This window comes from Astyanax mexicanus, chromosome 7, assembly GCF_023375975.1.
Source record: "Astyanax mexicanus isolate ESR-SI-001 chromosome 7, AstMex3_surface, whole genome shotgun sequence".
Taxonomy (NCBI): domain Eukaryota; kingdom Metazoa; phylum Chordata; class Actinopteri; order Characiformes; family Acestrorhamphidae; genus Astyanax; species Astyanax mexicanus.
Genome location: NC_064414.1, coordinates 48,071,486 through 48,091,081, shown reverse-complemented (window position 1 = coordinate 48,091,081; position 19,596 = coordinate 48,071,486). Strand labels below are relative to the sequence as shown.

General features: G+C 37.7%; 1 protein-coding gene across 1 annotated transcript in view; it reads left to right on the top strand.

Moving 5' to 3' along the window:
• Positions 1–19,596, top strand: part of rnf150a (ring finger protein 150a) — a 51,934-nt gene that overhangs the window by 6,531 nt on the left and 25,807 nt on the right. The window contains exon 2 of the mRNA XM_007253700.4: positions 18,846–19,096. Coding sequence (XP_007253762.3) covers positions 18,846–19,096 — 251 coding nt within the window. The remainder of the gene's footprint in view (positions 1–18,845; positions 19,097–19,596) is intronic.

Sequence of the window (19,596 nt, the reverse complement as noted above, 5' to 3'; positions counted from 1 at the left end):
AAGGAACACTATTGCACTAAATATTGATAGAATAATTATTAATGGAGTTAGTAAAAAAAATAAAAAAATTACGCTGCTTGTAAGGATTTTTTTGGTTTCAACATCTTTTGGATAATTAAACATGCACCGGGTCAAATGAATCCTGGAACACCATTGCTGTTCCTGACAAAAGAACATAATTGGAGGGTTAATAAAACACATTTTAAGGTACTATGCAATACTTAGTAAAGTAATCAACTTACTCACTGCTACTTTTTAACATGTCAGTATATTTAGCTCTCTCCCCAGTTGACATGTTTGTAACTTTATCTGCCATGTTTGCAGATACGTTATCGAGGCTGTTGTCCCCATCTGCTGACACAATGATGTTCGTCATGTTCTCTCTTTCTCTTCCTGCAAGCGCAGCCTGTTTCAAAAACCACAGCCTCCTGTTAACATGATCATCTTGCTGCTACAGTCATATTTTTTTCCCGCAGCACAGGTTTCAGCATTTTTGCAAAACAGGAGAACAAAGAATCATTCAAACAATAGAGCTTTCTTATCCACCTTATTCTGTGTGTGACGACACTTTGTGTTGGAATTTCCGGTGCAGCATCAGAAAATGTAAAAAAAAAAAAAAAAAATGATACCGGGGTTACGATTCTGTATATTGCAAAACTCTATGCAAGGCGATATTAAAGCTGGACTATACTGTATATAGTAATAATATTAAAATATAGCTCTGGAGAAAAATAAGAGACCACTTAAAAATTATGAGTTCCTTTGATTTTACCAAATTGAAAACCTCTGGAATATAATCAAGAGGAAGATGAATGAGCACAAGCCATCAAACCACCACGCTGAACTGCTTGAATTTTTGCACCAGGAGTAAAGCAGCATAAAGTTATCCAAAAGCAGTGTGTAAGACTTGTGGAGGAGTTCATGCCAAGAAAATGCATGAAAACTGTGATTAAAAACCAGGGTTATTCCACCAAGTATTGATTTCTGACCTCTTAAAACTTAATGAATATGAACGTGTTTTCTTTGCATTATTTGAGGTCTGAAAGCTCTGCATCTTTTTTGTTATTTCAGCTATTTCTCATTTTCTGCAAATAAATGCTCTAAATGACAATAGTTTTTGGGAGAAATGTTCTTTTTACTCAAACATAAATCTATAAATAGCAAAATCAGAGAAACTGATTAAGAAACTGAAGTGGTCCCTTAATTTTTTTCCAGTTTGTGTAAAACTCTTACAGTATTAAAACACACTATCTTATGTGTGTCACGTGCATTACACACAATCATTCCTAAATGATTCCATTAACAGTTCAACTATATATAAAATTGGTGGAAATCCACTTTAAGCTTTAGGCTCTAGCTTTAAGTAGAGCACACAGCAGTTCAGCCCAGATGTTAACCCAGTGTTTTGCACTATTTTATCAATGCAGGAACCACATCTGGATGATGTTAGACTGGAGTTAATTTCAGGCTTTCTTATGAGTAAGCAAAAAATCACAGAGACCGATTCAGCCAGGCTTTACTTCTCCTTTCTTCTCATGTGGTGTGTTCATGCAGTCAGACACAGTCAGTTCAACCCCCTGCTGAACTTGTGCTAGTTCGAACACACACTATATCGACCAAAATATTTGCTAATTTGCCTTTATAACACATTCTATATGAACTTGAGTGACATTCTGTTCATAATCCACATGATTTCTTAATCCATGTGATGTCAGCCCAAACTAGGCAGCTAGATCAGCTTCAGCTCTTCTGGGAAGGCTTTTTACAAGGTTTAGGAGTGTGTTTATGGGAATTGGGGCGATTAGGTGGCTTAGTGGTTAGCACGTTAACCTCCCAGCACTGGGGTCTTGGGTTCAAGTCCCTATCTGGGTGGAGTTTCCATGTTCTCCCTGTGTCTGCCTGGGTGTCTGCCTGGGTTTCCTCCAGGGATTTTGGTTTTCTCCTACAGTCTGAAAACATGGAGATCAGGTGAATTGCATACTCTAAGGGTGTTTTCACACCTGTAGTTCATTTCTATGGTCTGGATCAGTTGATGAGTTCATTTACTTGGAGCGTTTTTCCCTCTGTTTGGTTTGGTTTCACCCGGGCATAAACCTAAATGCACCAAAATATGCCCCAATAAACCACACAAGTACATTGTTTCCTCTAATTGGTTTACAGTTTACAGTCTGGCGTGGGAGCAAGAAAAAACATATAGCAAGAAGATTCTGTGTTTTAGAGTGTATGTCTATGCAGTGTGAAGCTTGTTTAACACAGCAAGCTAAAACACTGCGCTTTCAAATGCAGTGTTTTTTTTTTAATAGGACGTGCAGCACAGGAGTCACGTGGCTGTGAGTAGTGAGCACAGCACAGACTTTGCATGTAAACAGCATGGAACTGGGACAGCGATGACTGTGAAAATATTAACTAGTGAGGAAATTTCACGACTGGACTTGTTGCACAGGTGCTGCATCCTATCACAGTACCACACTGGAGTTCACTGAGCTCCTGAGAGAGATAAATGAAGAAAAAAAAAAACAACAACACTGTTTTATAAAAAAAAAAAAAAAAAAAAAACAAAGAAAAAGTAAATAGGCTGTCTTGGCTAGGAAAAACCTAATGAATATCAATTGATATTGAGGCCAACAAAAATATTAAGATCAGTCCATGTATTGTATAATAAGTAGATATTGTGATTATTGTGACAGGCCTAGACACATCACTTAAAGCAGTTGTTTCTTTCTGAGTGTATTAAGTGCGAATTAAGTGTAAATTTCAGGAGCATTCAGTTTCCCCCTTCTCCCCGGTAGAGCTGGTGTTAGGGTGTTTTCACACCTGTAGTTCGTTTCTCTGGTCCGAATCAGTTAATGAGTTTGTTTACTTGAAGCGTTTTCTCGCTCTGTTCGGTCTGGTTTCACATAGGCATAAATGTAAACGCACCAAAATGCGCATCAACAAACCACGCGAGCAGCCTGTGTCCTCTGATTGGTCAGAGCTGTCTGACACGGGAGTACGTTAAATATAAATATACGAAAAAAGTAAATACAGCGAGAAGATTTTGTGTTCCAGCGCAAATATCTGTGCTTTAACACTGAACGCTGAAACGCTGCACTTTCAAACACAGTGATTCTACATGCAGCACAGATTTATACATAATAAACAGAGTCACGCGGCTGTGAGCGGTGAATGCAGCGCAGACAGCGCGTGCATGGACACAGTGTTTGTTCACAGCTGTGGTAATTAATTAGCGTTATCTGGCTAATATATCAGTTTAAACTGTGCTTGCTTTATGAGCAGTTTAGCTCAAATAAATGGCTAATATTTAATAAATAGCTGGATCCGATCGAGACCGGATCACGTTCTCACCACAAGCGAACCGCTCCAGAGTTCGTTTGGTACCGGACCAAGACCACCTCCTCTAGCTGGTCTTGGTCCGGTTCTTTTGATCCGCACCCGAGTGCGATTACTGTTTTCACACCTGCTCAGTCGAACCGCACTAAAGTTACAAACGGACCAGAGTTCATTTTAACCGGACCAAATAGTGCTGGTGTGAAAACGCCCTTAGTGTTGATGGAGCTGCTGATATTTTACAGTGTGTGTGCTGAAGGCAGAGATCTGAAAGATACTGAGCTTACAGAGGAAGATGACACTGTTCTGATGGTGTTCTTCCAGAGTTTAACCCTGTGTGTATGTGTGTGTATGTGTGTGTATGTGTGTGTGTGTGTGTGTGTGTGTGTGTGTACGTGTGTGTACGTGTGTGTGTGTGTGTGTGTGTGTACGTGTGTGTGTGTACGTGTGTGTGTACGTGTGTGTGTACGTGTGTGTGTGTGTCTGTGTGTGTGGGGGGGGGGGGACTCTTCTGCAGTGGGACACTAAAGGCTTTGTGTGTGTTGGGTTGATGGGCGGGTCTCTTTGGCAGGTTATGAGCAGGTGAGGAGAGGCTGTTCTGACAGAGCTGATGTAATAATGGATTTGGTGGAAAAGAGAACTGCACACACACGCACTCATTTTTTGTTCTAAAATATCAGGATGATAATGAGTGTGTAAGTACATACAGTGCCCTCCATAATTATTGGCACCCCTGGTTAAGATGTGTTCTTTAGCTTCTCATAAATTGAGTTTTGTTCAAAATAATATAGGACCACGATGGGAAAAAAGAGTAAAATACAACCTTTAACTCAAGTGAATTTATTCAGTAGGAAAAAAATCCCACATTAAGAAAAAATTATTTAACATCAAATCATGTGTGCCACAATTATTAGCACCCCTGATGTTAATACTTTGTACAACCCCCTTTTGCCAACAAAACAGCACCTAATCTTCTCCTGTAATGTTTCACAAGATGGGAGAATACAGAAAGAGGGATCTTTGACCATTCCTCTTTGCACATTCTCTCTAAATCATCCAACGACCTGGGTCCTCTCCTCTGCATTCTCCTCTTCAGCTCACCCCACAGGTTTTCAATGGGGTTGAGGTCTGGGGACTGAGATGGCCATGGGAGGAGCTTGATTCTGTGTGCGGTGAACCATTTCTGTGTAGATTTGGCCACATGTTTAGGGTCATTATCTTGCTGAAAGACCCAGTGACGACCCATCTTCAGCTTTCGGGCAGAAGCCACCAGATTTTGTTTTAAAATGTCCTGGTATTTTAGAGCATTCATGATGCCATGCACCCTAACAAGGTTCCCAGGGCCTTTAGAAGAGAAACAGGCCCACAGCATCACTGATCCCCTGCCGTATTTCACAGTGGGCATGAGGTGCTTTTCTGCATACTCAGCTCTTGTGTTACGCCAGACCCACTTAGAGCATTTGTTGCCAAAAAGCTCTATCTTTGTTTCATCTGACCAAAGCACACGGTCCCAGTTGAAGTCCCAGTACCGCTTAGCAAACTCCAAATGTTTGCGTTTATGATTGTGAGTGAGAAATGGTTTCTTCCGTGCATGCCTCCCAAACAGCTTGTTGGCATGTAGATAGCGCCTGATGGTTGTTTTGGAGACTTTGTGACCCCAAGAAGCTACCATTTGTTGCAATTCTGTAACAGTGAGCTTTGGAGAACTTTTTATTTCTCTTATCATCCTCCTCACTGTGCGTGGTGGCAAAATAAACTTGCGTCCTCGTCCAGGCTTGTTTACCACTGTTCCAGTTGTTTTAAACTTCTTAATAATTCCTCTGACAGTAGATATGGACAGGTGTAGGCGAGTAGCGATTTTCTTGTAGCCATTGCCTGACTTGTGAAGGTCAACACACATCTGCCTCACTTGAATGGTATGTTCCTTTGTCTTTCCCATGTTGAAGATAAATGGCCTCTGTGTCACGTCATATTTATACCCCAGGGAAACAGGAAGTTGTGAATTACTAATTAAATGTTCCTACATACTCTGATCAACTTCGTAAACTACTGTAGAAGTGACAGAAATACTTTTATTAAATTTATTTCCTAAGAATTGTTAGGGGTGCCAATAATTGTGGAACAGGTGATTTTATGAAGAATAATTATTTCTTAGTCAGGGATTTTATTTCCCCCCTTAAAATTTACTTGAGTTAAAGGTTGGACTTTACTTTTTTTTCCCATCGTGGTCCTATATTATTTTGAACAAAACTCAATTTATGAGAAGCTAAAGAACACATCTTAACCAGGGGTGCCAATAATTATGGAGGGCACTGTATGTTATATTGTCATAAACAATCAAAATATATAAAATATATCTTCTCATATATTTCACTTATACATAATGTGAATCGGCAGGTGTTATTTACACTGAGTTCGAATTTCATAAATGGACGATAGATAGACCAATAGAAATGCTCCAAAAGGACTACAGTAATTTTTACTTGCATTGAGAAGTTAAGAAGGTTGGAATTTTGGTGATCAAGGTTTTTTTTTGTGACAGCATTAGTATATGTTGTGTGTAACATACAGTATGTACCATTTTGTGTTGTATTTATAAACATTGAGAAAAATACTGCTCACATAAATTGTGTAGGTTTAATTTATATTTTTTCCTTTAAAAAGAATGATTATTTAAAGATTGATTTAAAATGGGTTGATAGAAATGGTCCAACAGTATCTAAAATAATGTCTTGTTTCGATGTGTAAAAGCAAAAATCATCAAGTTACCTTTTTGAGCGATTATACATATATACTATGTTTTTTAAAATAAAACTTAAAAATTGTAAAATTGTCTTTTAAAAGCGGACTTTTCTAAATCTAATTGCATTGCATTCCACAGAAACCAAAAACAATAGCTTATCTCTTTTTTTTTTGCCTGCTTCACTACACTACACGACTGGTTGTGCTGTAATTGTGAGTTCACTACATGACTGGCCGGTGATGTGGGGTCAAGAATTACACTATTTTTCACCGTGGGAATTTTGGTGATTCACCTGGCTGCTCTTCAAAACCATGCATCATCTCTCCAAACAGTCAGCACTTTTCTTCCTCCCATCCTTACTGCCTAAAACCTGTTTACTGTAGAAAATTTAAATATACATGAAAGCTTTTTTTTCTTGATCATCGCTGATTTGCCTCCAAGCAGAGTTTTTTTTTTGTCTGCAATCAACGAAAAACAGTTGGAGACTGAAAAACCTAGGCATTAGTTTTACAAGCTTTTGGGTCCAGCTGTTTAAGCATTAGCACTATATTTAAGAGATTTCTGGTTCAGTTCTAGTGAGGCCACGTCAATGCATGGCCTGGAACCCCAACAAACACCTGGCCTTTCAGAACTTAAGTCCAGAGGTCCAGAACAGAACTAGTAGTTAGTGTTCTCCTCCAAGCGTGTTTAGTCAGATGAGAATGTTGGGTGGTGCAGTGCAACTTCTAGTGATTGGAGGATGCATGTGCCTTTATTTCCACCCTTCCTCTCTTCAATCTTTTTTATCTTCATCATCGAAGAGGTAGAGTCAGATTTAAGAAGAAAGTTTTATTTCAGATAAAGAAGCGATCACAGTTAAAACCTCAAGTTGTCTAAAAAAACAGGAGCTGAAGACAGAAGGTTATATGGGAGTTGAGACCACTCCCTTTAAGCACAACTTTCAATCATAGGAACAAAAGATATATTAAAAAAAAAAAAAAAAAAAAAAAAAAAAAATCAGACCTGGTCATATCTGCCCTAGGCCTATCTGTAACTTCTGATCTGAGCTTAAGGGGATGAAACTCCGGGGCCATTGATCTACTCATTATTTCTCACCAGTTTTGACCTGAACCGGTAGGAAAGGAATCTGGTTGGTTCCATTCTGTCTGAAAACTGGAATAGTGAATCACATGGAAATAGTTTATCTATGTAGTTTATGGTTTACCTAACCATAAAAAAGGTTAATTTAGTTTAATTTACATCAGTGACATTGTATGATAAGGGAAGAATTGTTTTATTTTGCTTAGTTTAAGACAAAAAAAAATTGATTTGTCCCTAATAAGGGTGTGCCATATTATATTCTTAGACCCAGTTTTGTATTTATTTTGATATTTACTGTTTTTACTTTTACTTGTTTCTTTGCTGCTTCTATGCATGCAATACATATGCTGGCCTTTAAATAAATATATACATTTTTGTTATATTCGTTTAGTTTGCCACACTATTACCATATTTTCCTCACAATAAGGCACACTGGATTAAAAATGCACTGTCAGTAAGCATATATATATATATATATATATATATATATATATATATATATATATATATATATATATATATATATATATATATATATATATTGTTTGATCTATTTTCATACATAAGATGCACTGAATTGTAAGGCACATTAGGCGACACTAGTAAGGAACTGGGGTGTCAACAATTTTACCTTCTAATTCAGCTGAGGTGATTTAATAAGCTAAAGCTAAGCTAAGATAAATAAAAAAAACTTTAATTCTTCAAAAAAAAAAGTTTTTTTAAACCAATCAAATTGAATGTTAATCTACACATATTTCTCTTCTAATTTTTTTTTTATTTGGGTGAGTAAAGCGCTAAGGTTTATTTACAGTAAGCTTAGATTTCCAGATTTCCACTAAGGCATTAGCAGCTAACCACTAGCGCTAGCTGCCCGATAGCACTACACTGAAGAACCCTGAGTGTTCCGGTAAGCCAGGACGATATCAGCTTGTGGTCTGTCCCACACAGTGTTTTACCACTGTAAACGCGCAGACTACAGTCCAATATACTCAACTCTGAATGGCGAAAGAGCTAGCGATTAGTGGCTAATGCTAATACCGTTGGAGAAGTAAACTAAACTCCTGTATAACGCTGCAGTTCAGTGGAGTGGCTTTACTGCTCTTTAATACCTGACTGGTAAAATTCATACATAAGGAGCACCGGATTATAAAGTGCACTGACAATTTTGGGGAAAATTTAAGGATTTTAAGTGCGTCTTATAGTGCGAAAATACTATTTTATTATATTATTTTATTTTATACAAAATCAGGGTCTTGGAAATGTACTGTTTACGAAATAGAGAAACATCTAAAGATTTTTTTCTTTCTTCTGAATTTATAAAACTGTTTTATTTATACAAAATAAAACTTTAAATGTTAATTTTGTTGCAGTTAGTTTTTAAGACAATTTAAGGCAATATCATCCACCCTAATCCCTCGTTGTCCTGAATGTGTATGAGAATAGACACACACACTATTCACCTACAGGAGGATCCCAGATCTGGAGCTGGGAAAGCTCAGGAGTCTGCTGCTATTTGTGCCGCAGCTGGCCCACCTCCAGTCACGATTCAGACGACACTGCCTAAGAGGAGCAGACAGATGGACGGAGAGAAAAAGGAGGGGCTAGAAGAAAAGAAGAAGATGTGAAGAGGCTCTGTCAGACGAGCAGACGATTGATAGTAGCAGGGACTGATAGAAGAGGACAGAAACAGACGAGCTCTCTTATTCAGGAGAAAACCAAGGAACTGTAGTGTTTTCACAAGAAGCTGGAGAAACGCCAGAGCGTTCACAGGAGTGTCTTTACTGAGAGCCACCTGTAACAAAGCACACAGGGCCGGTCTGTTCCAGAACACTCGGCCTGCTGTGTGCACATGTACAAACCCCATCCACACTCACATTTATGAGCCTTCTGATAATCAATATCAGCACACGGGTGTGTTCAGAAGGAACAGTATTGTATTGTAATAGTGGTGGAAAATCCTGCATGTAGGGCCAGGTTAAATCCCGGGTTAAATCTCAGTCTAACACCTACTCACTACTCAACTAGAAACAGTTGAGTTAGAAATGGCTTTCATGCTTTTACTTGGATTTCACCTCAGTTTAATTCAGTTTCACTCTCGGGTACATTTAATTACAACCTTTTTATTAGTTCTAGACTTTTTATAATTTCTCAACCAGACTGAGTCAGGCTGCACACATTCTTTTATCAACATAGAAATATCTGCATTTATGAAAAGTATCAGATTCTTATCTGTCTATGTCTAGATCAACATTAAAACACCAGGGCTGCCAATGTTAAGGCTTTAATGCATGCAATTAATTTGGAATCAGAAACGCATTATTTTTTTACGCAAATTAATTACGTTTTAGTTAATTAAGTTTGACCCCTGCCCAACACACAGATTTATTTCAGTCTTTCTGGTTTGGTTCTCTTGTGGTGAAAACGTGATCTGGTCTTGATTCGACCCAGCTATCAAATATACTTTTTTTTAAATTGAGCTAAACCGCTGATAAGGTGCAGTTTAATCTATATATATATATATATATATATATATATATATATATATATATATATATATATATATATATATATTAGTCAAATAATATATTTCTATGAACAAATACTGTTTTTGCTGCTCCATGCTGTTTGCACGCTGATTGCGGTATGTTCAGCGTTCACTGCTTGCAGCAGTGTGACTCTTCCAGTAAAGTGAGTTTTGGCAAAACTGATGTATCATTCCTCTTCTATTATTCCCTGTTGCTATTAAAACTTAAAAGTAACGTTGTTACTTTTAAAATCAACTAATCCATAAATTAATGATAAATTATAAATTCAGCTTAATTTTCAAAAGTAACTATTAGGGGGTGTCAAGATTTCGATATTGTCACGATCGAAATGATGTCATGGTCTCGAGCATCGAAGTCAAAGAGAGGATTGACGATCCCTCCCGCAAATGGCGCAGCACGCTACGCAAATGGCGCAGCACACTGTAGCTGAAAGAGCAGCCCTTTCTCCAGAGAATGTGGACATTCTCATCTTCTTAAAGAAAAACTCTAAAATATAAAAATAACAGTTGTTTTGTCTAGCCTTAAATATGTTAATAGCTTTGGTACCTTAAGAAGCATCTTTCTCTCAAATAAAGTTAATAATATATCTTTGTTAAAGAAAGAACTTGTCATTCTCAGGGACCAAAAAAGTCTTAAAGTCTTATTTTTCATGTTTAATTGTTATAGTAGGATAGAGTTCAGTTTGTTAAGGCTCTAATTTTTCTATTATTATTATTTTTTTTTTTTTTTACATGACTATTATTGTTATTATTATTTACTTTAATAGCGCACACTGCTGCTACCAAAAAAGCCACTAGATGGCATTACAAATATATCTTAATTAAAATATTTAAATTGGACCATTAGTGCCTAATGTGGTGTATTACAGATCACTTGTATCACTTTGCATCACTTATATCAAGCCCACCTTTTGAAATAAGATATTGTAAATTTGATGAATCAAACCAATGACTGACCATAGACTAATCTAAAACTGGCATAGGCCTCTCTGCTGTAAAAAAAAAAAAGAAAAAAGAAAATCTCGAATCGAATCGAATCGTGACCCTAAAATCGGAAATAAAATTGAATCGAGGATTTAGAGAATCGTGACACCCCTAGTAACTACGCCATCACTGCATATCCTTCATGTTGAAGTCATTTTAATAGCTATATCAACATTTTGCCCAGGTCTGGTTGGCTGAGTAGCGTCATGTGTGATATTTACAATACATGCATTTGGTCTGTTAATTTCCTGGACTGCTAAACCTGAACTTCTAGGTTAGAAAAGATATGCTGTTTTAAATAAACTCTCTGTTAATATTGTATGTGTGATCTGGGTTTAAATCTAGACTGTGTTACACCTATAAATAATAAGTAAAGTAAAGTAACAACAGCAGAGCTTTTAAACTTTTGAACCTCTGTTTGCTATATACAGAAACTTAAGCCGTCACTGCTGCCACTGGTCTCTGTGTCTGGGGACTGATGTCCATTCGGAGGGTCATTGACAAAGCACTAATAGAGGCTTGTGTTTCACAGTGGTCAGTGACTGCCCTGATAATCCTGATCTCAGCAGCGCCTTGCAGCCGCCAGCTGAATCCACAGCTCAGCACTAAGCAGAGCAACCGGCCTCCAGATATCGACTTCTCACCCAGATACACCACTGCTATTTTAGGCCTGTTTAAGGCAATGATAAATCACATGTTTTGGAAAGTTGTGTTTATGGCCTGCGTGGGCGCAGTGGATTCTGGGTACACACCTGGAACTGGAACAGTGGAGCAGCTTTAGACCCTGTTTACTGCTGATCACTTCATGTGACTAGTATCTGCTGGACTGGCGCTAGCCATTTAGATTTTTTTAGATAAGTTTGATCTCTCATTAATCCATAATGATACATTAATATAATATGATATATATGCCAATAATAGTATGGAAAGGGTTTTATAAGACTTTAATGGTTTTGTTTAATAACAGTTTGATATACTGGTTTTATAAGACTGCGAAATCTGTTTTTTGCTAAATCAAATAGACATTTTTGCTAGGTTTGACCTCTTATTACTACAAAATGCTACAGTAATATTACTTGAATCATGTACCTTGAATACACAAGAATGAGATATTTAGGAATTTAATGGTGTGATATACTTGTCCACAAACAGTCTATGAAATATTAAACAAGATAAATTACTATTAGTCAGTTATGCACTGGAGTGTAATCACATGAAATATTATTAAAATTGAGTTTAAAACATTCAGAAAAAGATAAAAGGGCAAAATCGGAATCTTGAATGCCCTACGTATAAATGCGATTGTTTGACTATAATCTCTTTTTTTTGTTGGACCTTTTTTGTGGATTATATATCATCCTAGAAAATATTGAGATAAATTATATTATTGTCCTTTTAAGACCATTTCAATTTCACTGACATAATGATAATAGAATAGCATAACAAGCAATCATACTCTTTTAAAGAAAACCTTTTTTTTTATTTTTGTTTAATAATTTTATTTCAGATTTTTCCCCATTTTCTTCCCACATTTGGCTATCCAATTGTCCCACCCTTATGTGCGTCCCCATCACCAGTAGCACCTGCGACCCTAGGAGGGTGCAGACGAGCACACACCTCCTCCGACACGTGTGAATTCAATCACCCCTTTTTTCGAGCTGCTGCTGATGAATCACTAGCTGAGCGGCTAGCGCGCTCGGAGGAAAGTGCAATGACTAGGTTCCAATACATCCGCTCACAGACTCCTCGTACCACCTGGCGCCACCTTTAAGTGTGATGGGGAGAGAACGCCATCTACCCACCCGGAGGGAGCAAGGCCAATTTTGCTCCCTCCGGGTGCCAGCAGCTGATGGCAAAGCTGCATTAGCGGGGGTTCGAACCTGCGACCACTGGACCACTCGGCCTCTAAGAAAATCAATTTTAATTAATCATAGTTTAGGAAATATATCATTTATACACAGTTATATACAGATATTAAAGCATAAAATAGACAATATTACCATTATCAAATATTACTGAGATCATGTCTATTTATTGTACTATGATTAATTGAGAAAGTAATTACCGTGACAAGCCTACATTTTGTTAAAACAATATTTTCCAGTTTCAAACACATTAGCAGCATTAGTGATCCTAGTTTAGACAATTCTTGCAGTTCCATCTATTATATACAATGGTCTGAGCTCATGTGCCAAGCATAAACAATGTTTGGTCGATGTTTGTCTCAGTAAAATTAATTCTTCCTCTCAGTATGAGGTTGGTATTGTTCTTGTTCAGCAACTAAACTCACTGAAGACTCGATCAGCAGTCAGAAGACACAACTTCCCTACTGTAGTTCCCTAATTGAAACAGCTCTACACTGAACAGCAGTATGTACTGAGATCACAAAGTGGTACATTAGGGCAGGGGTTCTCAGCCCCACATTTTCTCATGGTCATTTCATGGTCAATTTTATAGAATATATATTTTTGAAAAATAGCCTTTAAAAACCCATTTAAACATACATATGCATGCAAAGTAAATTAAAGAGCTTTTTTTTTTTTTTTAAAGAAACTGAGGAGGAACATGACGACTACGTGTTACTACCATATTTTTCACATTATAAAGTGCACCATATTATAGGGCACACTATCAATAAACATCTATTTTCATACATAAGGAAGGTGTACCGGATTATGTGACACTAGTAAGGAACAGGGTGTTGCCATGTTTTCTTTCTAATTCAGCACGTCTCTCCACCCAGCTATGTTAAGCAAACAAAACTGTAATTCTTAAAAATAACATTATTTTTTTGTCAAACAAGCACTGAATGTTAATCTACACAGATTTATCTCCTGAATATTGTTTATTTGGGTGAGTGAAGTGCTTTTGTTTATTTACAGTAAGCTTAGATTTCCAGATTTCAACTATAGCTGGGTGCAGCAGCATTAGCATTATTAGCTAACCACTAGCACTAGCCATGGTTGGCGGCTAATGCTGCCTGACAGCACTACAGTAGCTTGTTTTAACACAGTAAACTCACAGACTACATTCCAATATACTCACCTCTGAACAGCGAAAGAGTGGCTAATGCTAATGCTGCTCCAGCAGTGCTAGCCGGGGTTAGCAGCAGGTTACAGGCCAATAATACTCACCTCTAAACAGCAAAAGAGCTAGCACTTAGCACAGTTTGTGGCTAATGCTAAAGCTGAAACTCCTTTATAACGCTGTACTTCACACAGCTTTACTGCTACTTATATTAATATTGTCAGAGTGATGTAATTGAAGTTATACTTTTCTGATAGTTTTTATTGTTCTTTATATGTTTATTTCTTGTAATTATACAGTAGATTAGTAAGAGGCTGTAGTGTTTCTAAAGAGTGAGAAGTAGTGCTGGGCTTAAGGCTTAGGCCGTGCGACCCTAATGCATTAACACCAAGACAAGCGTGGGCCAAAGCAGCTTTACACAGCAAAGGATTCCCAAACACAAGGACACTCAGACTTAAGTTGTTGTGTTCCTGTCACAACAATGACCAATGAGTGTTTAATGCATTAAATGCATAGATAAATGCACTATATGTCCAGTTGTACCCATTGCTGACACAGCTGTGCAAATAAATGTAGTGCATACACAGCTTGTCTAGTCGGTATTACCAAAAGAATAATACTCTTTGGAACAGATAAACGTGAAGACACTATTGGCATCATGGATAATGGCAGGTATGGGCTAGAAAAGTATGAATCCCCCAGGGGTAAAACTGTTTTCTCTGGAATGATGGTTGGTGCTCCATTTAATACTTTTGATAATGGATTGTTGAATTGGTTGGAGAATGTGCAGCTGGATGCAGTTAAATCCTAACAGCAATGTTTCAAAATACAGTAGAAAAATACTTTTGCACATCTATAATAGTGCTCTACAGTAGATACAGTTACTTGAACAAAAGCAGTCCATTTTAAATCCATGATTTTAGTAGAAACAACAAATTTCTTTGATCATATAGTTTTGAAAAGCCATTTTCTAAGCTATTATTGTGAACTTCTTTGACCTGGTTTTTGATAGATAAGTGGGTTTCTCAACATGCCCAAAGCTTTGTGAGTTCTGCAGTGACAGATCTTGACTGTGTTGTGGAGCTAATTGAATGGCTGTCCAAGTGCTATTGTCACCTAGAAATTGAGGGAGATAAAAGACTTCTTGGGCTAGCTGTGATTGTGGTGACTTTCCTTGACCTCTGCTATATTTGTAACGTTAGTAGGATAGAAAAATAGCCTTGGCCTATGGTTCGATATTGAAGCGTTGTGATTTAGGGCCTTATTTTGTGGTGTATCATACAGTAGAAAAATGGCAATTAAGTGGAAGAGACATCTGTATAGATTTACATCCAGTGCTCGTTTGACTTTGATAGATTGCTAAAATAGGGTATTTATCTCTTCCCCTTCTACTGCTATTCATTCCACTCACCCATGCTGCTTCAGGAATGTTCCACTCTGGATTTCATGTTGCAGCTTCTTCCCTACTTTTCTATTATATCTATATATCTATTCATCTTGTTATCTATTTTTGTTTTTATATTTTATATTTTATTCTTCTTTTATATATTTTTGTCTTGCATAACAGTTGCTCTTTTGGACACCCCTGATGTTCAGATAGTTCAGGAGAACTGCAGCTGCCCTATAATGGACTCTCTGGTGCCCCACTGTTCTCAGTTGTGGCTGCATTCCAAATCCTCACGGGTGTCTCCCCTGTGTTATCGATTTTCTCCTATTTGGAGCCATTTGAAGCTTCCCATGTTGAGAGTTTGGACCGGGCTCATGGAAAGCTGTCGGAAGTGCTTACGCTTCTCTCGGGGGGACTCCTCCGTGTCTGCTCTGATCTGGAGTCGGTCCAGGTCGGCAGGGCCTGCTGAAGAGGCTGAATGAGAGAGCTGTGATTGATGCGCTGGGGAAGAGTCAGGGCGACAGGCCTGTCAGGACGTGCCGCTGCGTGGGCGCTGAAGCACTGAAATAGAGTGGGCCTATTTTTAGCTTCGGTGGAGCAAAAGGTGCATCTTTTTTATATCCAGGTTTCTGTTGCTGTTTTTGCTGCTTTGCAGACGTTGTAATTCTGGGATGTTCAGCATGCAGTCCTCTGGGAGCTGAGTACTACACTGCCGAGGATGCAGATTGAGTTACCTCAGTTTTGCATAGACTGTCTCTGTACAGTATCTGAGTGCAGTGCTTCAGCCAATTTACTGCCAAAGGGTTTGCTTGATGCTGTCATGCTTCATAATGCTTTTACATAATTCAGAGTAAATGATTTTTTGGTGACTGGAGCCACTATGCAGAATTTAGCTATTTGGCTATTCAATTACTCTAGGGCTGTGCAATATATTATTTCAGCATCAATATCACGATGTACACATGTGCAGTCATCACATCACAGGACATGCAAGGTTCTCACAATGTCAAATTACATTTTTAAAAAACTTCTTGTTGCTTAATGCAAAGAGAAATTACACTGTTCTGATTTTACATGACAGTACCTTCCATTAACTTCCAGATTAGCAATTATACCTACCCGAACATATATATATATATATATATATATATATATATATATATATATATAACCATATATATCCATTATATATACATATATATTATCATTGATTTACTGATTGAATTATTTATATCATAGTGTTTTGCATCTTTGTCTTCTGACCAAATGGGGTAAAACGATAATGTGTGTGTGTATGTGTATATATATATATATATATATATATATATATATATATATATATATATATATATATATATATATATATATGTCTCAAAACATATCATAAAAAATATATTTTTTAAATGTTGTACAGCCCATAATTACACATATATTGTCTATTCAGCTGCCAGCGTTTTTGACCAGATTTTTCTAGAGTCATTTATGTAAGTCTTTATAATACTGCTGTGGAAAAAAATTGAGAGACCACTTCAGTTTCTGAATCAGTTTCTCTGATTTTGCTATTTATAGATATATGTTTGAGTAAAATGAACACCCAAATTCCAATAAAAATAACGGAATTTAGAGAAAAAAAGATGCAGAGCTTTCAGACCTCAAATAATGCAAAAGAAACAAGTTCATATCCATAAAGTTTTAAGAGTTCAGAAATCAATATCCTGTTTTTTAATCACAGTTTTCATGCATCTTGGCATGTTCTCCTCCACCAGTCTTACACACTGCTTTTGGATAACTTTATGCCTTTACTCCTGGTGCAAAAAATCAAGCAGTTCAGTTTGGTTTGATGGCTTATGATCATCCATCTTCCTTCTGATTACATTCCAGAGGTTTTCAATTTTGGTCAAATAAAAGAAACTCATCATTTTGAAGTGGCCTCTTATTTTTATCTAGAACTGTATGTTTATTGACATCCAATATAACACATGTATTCAGCTACTTTTAAGTTGCACCTACTGACACAAACACAGCTTTTCTAATCCATGTACAGACCTTGTATTGCCGACAGAATTGGCACCTATTGGCACCATGCTTAATGCCAGGCCTGGACTAGTTATAGATGGGTATAAGGAACTTTGTAATTATTGTGATCATCCAGCATCCTGGATCCTGAGATCACAGTAGTTTGTGATCAGTTTGCAAACCCACACAGAGTGATCTATTGTAAGCATTTATTTATTTTATTGTTGATGATAATTCGCCAAGTCCTGCTGGAAAATGAAATCTTTCTCTCCATAAAAGTTGTCAGCAGAGGGAAGTATGAAGTGCCCTCACTGCCAAAAGAATAGGTGTTTGGGTCATTGTTAAGAAGAAGAGTAATGACAGAAGTCCCCAGTGTGACCTGTCTCCCCTGGACCAGCCTCACGTTACAGTGGAATATTCTGAGAGTCAGCTGGGGCGTGACCTGATTAGAAGTTGGCAGCGGATGCTGTTGCCATGGGGATTGATCAGGCTGAACAGCAGGGCCTTTGTTTGCTCATCCTGGCTCTGCGTCTGCCATGCTAGCACCAGCCCTGTCACTGTGCATGATGCTAATTATTCATTGTGGCTCACAGTGGTCTCCCAACACGCACTATTTTTACCCCAGCACAGTCAGCGCTGATGAGCTGCTTCAGCTGAGATTCACTACAGTTCTCGAGGAATCGTGGGTAATGTAGTTGTACTAGGAGAATAGTCTTACTTTGGCACAGTTAGCAGCAGGTAGTTCTTTTTTCTTTCTTAAAAAATAACAGGACATGGTTCAAGGCTAGGTTATGGTCATGTTGTCAGAAATCATATGAGAGGTGTAATGTTACATCATTTACACTTAATATAGTATTCATTAGTAAGCATTGTTGTGAGGGTTTGGTTGCATTTACTGACATGAGCTTCAGTAATTTCAGAATGTTGGATGATCAGTACTTATATGGAAATGCAGATTTCATTTTCCAGCAGTATTTGGCAAACTGCCCACACTGTTTTTCGTCTTGTATAACATTGCATTTTCTAAGATACTGATTTTTGGGTTTTAATTGGTTGTAAGCCATAATCATAATCAATAAAAGATAAAAAAAAAAAACTTAAAATGGACCACTCTTTCTGTAATACATCTATATTTAAATGGAATTAATTAAATAAAGTAACATTTCAATGATATCCTAATTTTGTGAGATGCACTAGCATAAGTTGCATCTAGTGCTGTGTAGCACTCCCTGGAGTAGTTATTACAGCCTGTAGTGTCTTAATTAAGCAGTACAGTGTAAAGGTTGTGTATTTTAACACACACACACACACACAAAACTGCCCTTGCCCAATCCAGCATGAATTGATGAATGTCAATAAAATGTTAAAGCTAAAATACTGGTAAAATGCGGGTTTATTTGTAGTGGTTTTAAATGCAAAGGTTGGGACAGTATTAAAATAGGAGTGGAGGGAGACAAACAAGACTACAGTTACAATAGCTATACTCCCAACAGCAAACAGCTTAAGGTTTCTATGTGGCATGTGCTTTTAAAATGACTGTATTTACTGTAATGTCTTCTGCCATGTATTCTCTGTGCAACTGTGTGCACTGAACTGTGCTGATTTGTTCTGATACTCCACTACTGAACAGTAAAGAATATATTTCCTTATATTGTCTTGTCTTCTCAGTGTTGATTGAGTCTGTTTAGTGTCTGTGTTTCTGTTTAATGTGACCCTCGTGTCCTCTTGTTCCTCAGGAACGGGAGACATAGTGGCCATCATGATCCCTGAGCCGAAAGGGCGGGAGATTGCGGCCCTGCTGGAGAAGAACGTGAGCGTGATCATGCACATCACTATAGGCACACGCAACCTGCAGAAGTACGTGAGCCGCACCTCCGTGGTCTTCGTCTCCATCTCCTTCATCGTCCTCATGATCATCTCACTGGCCTGGCTCGTCTTCTACTACATCCAGCGGTTCCGCTACGCTAGCGCACGAGATCGCAACCAGGTATACACACACACACACACACACACAGATACTGACAAAGTAGTTCATAAAAATGCTTATTAAGATTTTGATTTGCAGCCAAATGTAGCTATTTTAAGTACTATCCAAATCCAGATGTGTTCTACAGCTTTCTTCAATTTTATTTGAAATATTGATATTAAAAAAGTTCCAATTAAATCAGCAAATCCGGAAAAAATTACTTATTTGTGGACTTTGCGACAAATATGCACTATATGTACAGATGTTTGTGGATATCCTTTCTAATAAATACATTCAGCTGCCTTAGGTTTCACCTGTTGCTGACATAGATGAGTAAATCCACATACACACAGCTTCTCTTCTCTGTATAGTAGTATCTATCTCTGGAGCAAATAAACATAAGTCCATTGGCACCATACCTAATGCCAGACGTGTGCTAGAGGGGTATAAAAATTGTGCTGTGGAGCACTGAAACTGTGTTCTCTGGAATGATGGTGAAGTAAAGCTTTTTTATTGGTAAG